Raw genomic sequence first — 7,872 nt, forward strand, 5'->3', positions numbered from 1 at the left:
ATCAAGAGCAAGCAAACAAGCAAGCAATCGCAACAACCACACCCCAGCAAGCATGAGTCAAGTGCTGCAGCACCCGCGCGTCTTCACGTTCGTGAAGGGCGAGAGCAAGGGTGACGGCAGTATGAAGTCGCTGCTGGGCGGCAAGGGCGCAAACCTGTGCCAAATGGCGCGCAACGGCGTGAACGTGCCGCCCGGACTGACCATCACGACGGAGGTGTGCCAAGAATTTTACTCGGTGGGTAGACACCTGCCGGACGGCCTGATGAACGAAGTGCACGACGGCGTGCGCCTGATGGAGAAGACACTGGGCGTGACGTTCGCCGACGCGACGAACCCGCTGCTGGTGTCAGTGCGCTCGGGCGCGGCTATCTCGATGCCCGGCATGATGGACACAGTGCTCAACCTGGGTCTAAACGACCAGATCGTCGAGGGCGTGGCCAAACGCGGCGGCGACCGCTTCGCATACGATTGCTACCGTCGTCTGCTGCAAATGTTTGGTGACGTCGTACTGGAGATCCCGCATGACGACTTTGAAGCTGAACTGTCGGCCATGAAGCAGGAGCGCCACGTGACGTTCGACGTGGAGTTGACGGCCGGCGACCTGAAGGAGCTGGTGCAGAAGTACAAGAAGGTGTATAAGAAGCACGGCAAGTCATTCCCGTCAGACCCATGGGAACAGATGCGCATGGGCATCGAAGCTGTGTTCCGCTCGTGGAACATCCCGCGCGCCGTCAAGTATCGTGAGATTAACAAGATCACGGGTCTCAAGGGTACGGCCGTGAACGTCCAGGCCATGGTGTACGGCAACATTAATGACCAGTCGTGCACGGGCGTGCTGTTCACGCGTAACCCAGCCAACGGCGAGAACAAGCTGTACGGCGAGTTCCTGTTGAACGCTCAGGGCGAAGATGTGGTCGCAGGCATCCGTACGCCGCAGCCCATTTCGGAGCTGGCACAGAAGATGCCGGTCGTGTACAAGCAGCTGGACGAAACGGTGCACAACCTGGAGACTCATTTCAAGGACGTCCAGGACACAGAATTCACGGTGCAGGACGGCGTGCTGTTCATGCTGCAGACTCGTAACGGCAAACGTACAGGTCCTGCGGCTCTGAAGATCGCCGTGGACATGTGGCGTGAGAAGCTGATCACGGAGGAGGAGGCTGTTATGTTGGTGGAGCCACGGCACCTGGACCAGCTGCTGCATCCGAGCTTCGCCAACGAGAAGGCCTACCAGAAGGACGTGCTGTGCCAAGGCCTGCCGGCGTCACCGGGTGCGGCTGTGGGCAAGATCGTGTTCACGGCGGCGGATGCAGAAGCGTGGTTCACTCGAGGTGAGAACGTCATGCTGGTGCGTGAGGAGACTTCTCCCGAGGACGTCGGTGGTATGCACGCTGCTGAAGGTATTCTAACGTCTCGTGGTGGCATGACATCGCATGCTGCTGTGGTGGCTCGAGGCTGGGGCAAGCCGTGCGTGTGCGGCTGTAGCGCACTGTCGATCGATGCGGACAGCAAAACAATGCGCGTGAGCACGGTGGACGGCGGCGAGGTGATCATGCATGAGGGCGACTACATCAGCGTGAACGGCACGACGGGCGAGGTGATCCAAGGCGAGCAAGCGCTGCAGAAGGCTGTGATGAGCGGCGAATTGGAGCAGTTCATGGAGTGGGTCGATACGCACCGCCGCATGGAGGTGTTCACGAATGCGGACACACCCGAAGACGCTCGCGAGGCGCGTGCGCACGGCGCGCAGGGTATCGGTCTCACGCGTACGGAGCACATGTTCTTCAGCTCCGCGCAACGTATCGCCGCCGTGCGCCGTATGATCGGCGCCGTGGAGCTGGACTCTCCAGCACAACAGGAAGCTCTGGATGCGCTGTGCACGTTCCAGCAGGGTGACTTCGAAGGCATCTTCCGTGCCATGGACGGTCTTCCTGTGACTATCCGTCTGCTGGATCCGCCACTACACGAGTTCCTGCCGCACGAGGGTAGTGCTCTTGACGAGCTGTGCGCGACTCTGGCGCAGGAGATGACGGTAAGCAAGAAGACCGTGGAGGCTCGCCTGGCAGGTCTGAAGGAGGCGAACCCGATGATGGGTCTGCGTGGCTGCCGATTGGGCATCGTACATCCAGGCATCACGGAGATGCAGGCAAAGGCCATCGCAGAGGCCGCTGTGACGGTAGTGGGCGAGAGTATCTCGGTGCACCCGCACATCATGATCCCGCTGGTGGGCTCAATTGAGGAACTGGAGCAGCAGGTGAAGCTCGTGAGATCGGTAATGCAAGACGTGATCAACAAGCGCGGCAAGTCGTTTGAGTACAAGGTTGGTACGATGATCGAGGTGCCGCGTGGTGCGCTGCAGGCCGGCAGACTGGCCGAGGTGGCCGAGTTCTTCTCCTTCGGCACGAACGACTTGACGCAGATGACGTTCGGCATTTCTCGCGACGACGCACAGGCCAAGTTCCTCTCATACTATGTGAAACATGGCGTGCTGGAGAAGGATCCGTTCGAGACGCTGGACCAGGAGGGCGTGGGCGAACTGGTGCGTCTGGCCGTGGAGCGTGGTCGCGCGACGCGTCCCAAGATCGAGTTGGGCATCTGCGGCGAGCACGGCGGAGACCCGCAGTCGATCGAGTTCTTTGAGAGGGTGGGTCTCAAGTACGTGTCGTGCTCTCCAATGCGCGTGATGATCGCTCGTCTGGCGGCCGCGCAGGCGGCTCTGAAGCTGAAGAAGAGCTCACCCGTTCCCGGCGCCTAAGGGACCGAAAAACTGGTTGCACTTCTTCGAGGGTTCTGCTATCCGGAACAAGACAACTGAGGCCAGGCTGGCGAAGCAAGCTAGCAAATATGAGGCTCTCGAGTGCGTTAGTTCATGTGTGTATGAGCAGTGACGTTGTCGAACGTTGAGGCGGCAGCTGTTGCTGCGTATTGACTTTTAATGCTAGTTGTTGACAGAAAAGTGTGCTTTGGTGTTGTTATACGTCGAGCTTTCTTTGTTTTTGATTTTTGTTTGCGGCTTGACGCGATCCCCGATGTCGCGCACAGTCGCAACCTTATCTGAATGCAATGTCCTCTTGAATGGCTTCTACCATCAAGTTGATATTAGCTCGCTTTTGAAAAGGTGCAACTACGATAGCGCTGCGTGAACAAAAACGAAAATGACGATGAATTCGGTATGATCCAATAGTTTTTGTTTTAATGCTCAATGCATTTGTAAATCCTGATTTAAAAAAAACGCGTAGATAGACGTGTACTTCGTACTCGAGCAGTGCAGCACATGAATTGAAACTCAACCTCCCTCACTACTGGAAAGTGTACGCAAGTAATTCGTGTGCAACTTGAGCTCAATTCCTCCCGTAGCTGCAGCCATGCACGCCTACACGAGAAGTGCCCTTTGGTGCTACTTCGTCAGAGGCTGCTTCGAGCCTAGAGGTAGCCGTTAGTTTTCGAAAAATAGCGGGAGCAAGACACGCACAAATCAGAGAGCGCAGCAGCATGATACGATCATACCTTACAACATGTAACAAGACTCTTTGGCTCGGTTATCTTACTATCGATAGCTGCACCGAGCATGACGTTGTCACCTTTGCATTGGTTGCCCCGGGCAATGCCCGTCATTCGATGTCTACCACCGGAAACACTACACTTCTAGTGGAGTTTCTCTATTTCTAAACGGCCAATAGACTTCGACTCGTCTATGCAACTTCAACCTGAAAAATCCATTTCTAAGCGAGCAAGCGAATTTCTATCGTGTTTCTAATCGGTCACGCTCCGTCTATGCAACTTCAATATGATGATTCATGACAAAAAGACGTGGCATGTTGATCTAGCCTAAGTCAACGATCGGCAATCTATAGGTTGGTTCATTCTAGATTGGTTGACAGACTACTGTATTACGTTTCTCTCTCACAACCACGTAAGTTCAAGACTAGAGCAACCAACCAAAATCCTGAACGCTCGGCTAGCGCAAAGTTCCGCTTCTGAAGATCGTGATTGCTAACAGCTAGCGGCGGCGAAATTGTGTCATCCCTGCCGGCATGTCTTGGACAGCTAAAGAAGAATAAAAAAAACGCCTTCTATCGAAGTAGGTTCGTAAATGGCTGTCAAAGACAAAGGCCAACTACGCCTTAAGGTACCACGCAAACGGCTTGTCAGCAACGTAGGTACAGATCTGCTTCGGTTCGAGGTAGGCGTTCAGGCCGAACGGTCCGAGCTCGCGACCGATGCCGCTCTTCTTGACGCCGCCCCACGGCAACTCCACAAAGCATGGCTGCGAACAGTTGTTCCACACAATTCCAGCGCGCAGAGCCTTCGTCACGCGCTTGAGCTGCACGTCATCTGACGTAAACACGGCAGCCGCCAGGCCAAACTCCGAGTCGTTTGAAAGAGCAATGGCCTCTTCCTCCGTCTTGAACGTCATCACGGATAGCACAGGGCCAAAGATCTCCTCCTTCCATACGCGCATGTTCTTGGTCACCTTGGTGATGATAGTGGGCGGAACAAAGTAGCCCTTGTCACTACTCGGCAGAGTTCCTTGGGCCACAGTCGCACCCTCGTCCTTCGCGCTCTGGATGTACCCCAGTACCTTCGCCTGTTGCACTTTGGATACCAGCGGACCCATCTGCACCTTACCATCCAGCGGGTCTCCAAGCAAAAGCTTCTTGGTCTCCTTCACCAGTAGCTCAATGAACTCATCGGCGAAGCTCTCGTGAACCAGCAGCCGTGACGTTGCGCTGCAGATCTGGCCGTTCGTCCAGAAGCAGCCGAACATGACCCACTCGACTGTACGCTCGATGTTGACTTTGTCAAACACGATCGCAGGGGATTTGCCACCAAGCTCCAGCGAGATCTTCTTTATGTCCTTTGCAGCTTCAGTCATGATGTTGCGTCCCGTGGGTACGCTGCCCGTGAAGGCCACCTTGTGTACATCTGGGTGTGAAACCAGCGAACCTCCAGCCTCGGCTCCCAAGCCGTTGATCACGTTCAGGACGCCGGCGGGCAAGCCCACGTCGGCTGCCAGCTGCGCCAGCTGCAGTGCGCTCAACGGTGTAATCTCGGACGGCTTGAGCACCACGGTACAGCCCGCCGCTAGGGCTGGAGCCAATTTCCAGAGTGCCATGAGCGCCGGATAATTCCACGGGATGATGGCGGCCACCACGCCCACTGGTTCGTAGCGCAGAGCGCCAAGGAAGTCCTCAAGAGGAAGGTCTACCTTCTCGTATTGGCGAGCATCCAGGGCCTCGGCGGCCTTGGCGTAGTACTCAAAGCAGCCAGAGACGTCCTCAATGTCCCACACAGCTTCTGCCAGTGGCTTGCCATTGTCCAGTGTCTCGAGGCGGCTCAACGCGTCGATGCGCTTGGCCACCAGCTCGCCCATCTTGCGGAGGTACACGGCTCTCTCGGCCCCCGTGGTAGAGCTCCATTTGTCGAAGGCGCGCTTCGCAGCCTGCACCGCCAGGTCCACGTCGGCGGATGAGGCGGCGGCCACCTGCTGGATCACCTCTTCGTTGGCGGGGTTGATCACGTCGATGTACTTCTTGTTGACAGGCGCTACCCACTTGCCGTCGATGAAGAGTTCCTTCAGTGTTGGGATCGGGTCGCTCATACTGGAATAGCTTATTGTCAGGTGCTGGATACTGCGCGAATTGGAAAGTGATTGAATGCAGGGAACTTCGATGTGCTTCGCTTCTAAACCTGGAACCAAGTTGAACCTTCCTAGCCGTATGCCAGCGTGGACCACATGCCGCAAAGCATGAGGCCTCTTGTCGATGCGCGTCATAGATGGATACACTTATATGATAATGTTACCCTCCCTGAAGCGCTTGACCGCGTAACACAATCCGCATCGTCGGACAACATTGTTCTCAAGCTGCGGAACTATTTGATCAGTGTCCTCCGTAAACAATGAAAATTCCTTGGGTGGTTGGTGAAAGGTAAACTGGTATCGATTCGAGTTCACTTACAATGTACTTAGTATAATGCATAACATAGGCAAATCAATACGAATACCAGTGAGGCCCTTACTCGCGCAGCCGGCCCGACAAGCCGGTCTTACTCGGCGCCATGGTATGGTAGCTGGCCTGACTGCGCTTGACAATCTTTTCACGCACACCCTTGGGTGCAGCAGGTGAGAATAGTATGTTACTCTTGATCTGGGGCACGACGTGCTTGAAGTAGTAAACGCTGCCGACCATGAACACTAGCACGGTCACGACAATGGATGCCAGGAAGATAGTGTCGCTGAGGCTGCTATACAGGATAGCGGCAATGGCCACGCCACAGAGCGCAATGCCAAGAATGGCTCCGGAGACACCGAATGGGCTGCGGTACGGTCGAGCACGCCCAGGCTGCCGCACGGCTAGGTAGATGTACGAGAGCAGTTGAAACACGTAAGAAATGAGAGCTCCCAGAAGTGTCAAGTTGATCAGCGCTGAGCCTAGGTTGGCATCGCCAATCGTGTAGTGGAGCACGATCGCGATGGCCTCGCACATCACGGTTCCGAAGACTAGAGCACCGACTGCAGTGCCTCGAGTTGGGTGCTCGTAGGCGAGAAACTTAGGGAAGTATCCGTCCTTCGCAATCGCGAACAGCAACTGTCCCATAAAGAAGATGTACGAATTGGGGCTGGACGTCAACGCAATGACAGTCAGCCACTTGAGCACCATCGTTGTGGTTCCGTTGCCGAAAATGGTCTGAAAGCTGGTCACAAGCGGAGCCGAGACGTTGGCCATGGCTGCAGCCCCAGGGGAAATGAGGGAGCTGAACGTGGCCGTACCGAAAGACAGAAAGATCAAAGTCGTTATACAGAGAAACAATCCTCGAGGAACGTTCTTCTCGGGCTCGATGGTCTCGTCACTAGCTAGTGGGAGCTCCTCGATGCCCAGATAGAACCACATGGCGAAGGGAATAGCGTGGATGGTGTTGTCCAAGCCGGTGAACTCCCAGTGCTGCTCGACGACCCACGTGTTGTAGTCGACGTATGGTATCGCCGCGGTGAAGAAAATCAATAGTAGCGCCACACATAGCGTAGTCGAGCACGCCTGTATCCGGAACGACGCCTGAACCCCAAAAATGTTCAGACTCAAGAACAAAATGCCAAAGGTGATGAAGAATACTGGAGCGAACTTGACATCGACGTCGAACAGCGCTTGCAGGTACGAGTAGACAGTGTAGAAGGTCGACGCGTTGACAGCGATGACTTTCAATGTCTCGGCCAAACCGCTGAAGAATGCTGCTCGAGGGCCGATTGCATGCAGTGCGAAGATGTAGGGTCCTCCTCCAGCTGGAATTGTCGCCGACAGCTCTGCAATGGAAAACGATAGCATCACGTATAGAACCGTCACCATGCACAAGACGAAGAGCATTCCGTCGAAACCGGCGATGAGGGACGACTGCCAGCCGTAGTATTGACCGCTGATGACAGCACCGATGCCTAAGGCCCACAATTGCGGAGCTCTTGCGTATCGATGTGGCGGCGCATTGGCTCCTTGAACGTCGACGGAAACACATTCCACGCGACACATCCTGGCTGTGGTTGTTGAATTCACGTTGAGTACTCTTGCGCGACGAGTGTGGGCACTACGTGGCTAATTTCAAAGTGAGGTAGTAGTCATCGTGCTCATCATTAGAGCAAGAACGACACAGTGCATCCTTATTGGCTTGCAGAGCGCGTCATCCGTTCTTCAAGCAGCTACGGTCTGTGTTTGACTAGCGAGTATTACCAACGTGAATGCCTTATGGCGGCAACTAGGGGAGCTCATTTTCTCTTTCCCCCAGGCAGGTGTTACGGTAGCAGCAACCAAATTTCACCATGGATAGCCACGCTGACTGTGCGCTTTGCAGGGTGGAGAAGGACTCCTTCAAGGAAGGGGGGGG

At 55.4% G+C, this 7,872-nt stretch overlaps 4 protein-coding genes across 4 annotated transcripts; 2 read left to right on the plus strand and 2 right to left on the minus strand.

The window, feature by feature from the left end:
* Positions 1-2,983, plus strand: PPTG_13569 (pyruvate, phosphate dikinase). Its single transcript, XM_008909335.1, has one exon. The coding sequence runs from the start codon at positions 53-55 to the stop codon at positions 2,753-2,755; it is 2,703 nt and encodes a 900-aa protein (XP_008907583.1). The 5' UTR covers positions 1-52; the 3' UTR covers positions 2,756-2,983.
* A 41-nt stretch (positions 2,984-3,024) lies between these two features.
* On the minus strand, positions 3,025-3,615 carry PPTG_23240 (hypothetical protein; the record flags this gene model as incomplete). Its single annotated transcript, XM_008909336.1, has 2 exons — positions 3,025-3,423; positions 3,549-3,615. 2 exons carry the CDS (start codon positions 3,613-3,615, stop codon positions 3,398-3,400), a joined length of 93 nt encoding a protein of 30 aa, XP_008907584.1. The 3' UTR covers positions 3,025-3,397.
* Positions 3,616-4,066: 451 nt separating this feature from the next.
* On the plus strand, positions 4,067-5,988 carry PPTG_23241 (hypothetical protein). The gene has a single exon (XM_008909337.1). The coding sequence runs from the start codon at positions 4,767-4,769 to the stop codon at positions 5,127-5,129; it is 363 nt and encodes a 120-aa protein (XP_008907585.1). The 5' UTR covers positions 4,067-4,766; the 3' UTR covers positions 5,130-5,988.
* PPTG_13571 (hypothetical protein) lies at positions 5,895-7,520 on the minus strand (the record flags this gene model as incomplete). The annotated part of the gene is made up of 1 exon (XM_008909338.1): positions 5,895-7,520. The coding sequence occupies one exon, from the start codon at positions 7,518-7,520 to the stop codon at positions 6,018-6,020; it is 1,503 nt and encodes a 500-aa protein (XP_008907586.1). The 3' UTR covers positions 5,895-6,017.
* Positions 7,521-7,872: the final 352 nt, after the last annotated feature.

The sequence above is a fragment of the Phytophthora parasitica genome (genome assembly GCF_000247585.1).
Source record: "Phytophthora parasitica INRA-310 unplaced genomic scaffold supercont2.33, whole genome shotgun sequence".
NCBI classification, from domain to species: Eukaryota; Oomycota; class Peronosporomycetes; order Peronosporales; family Peronosporaceae; genus Phytophthora; species Phytophthora nicotianae.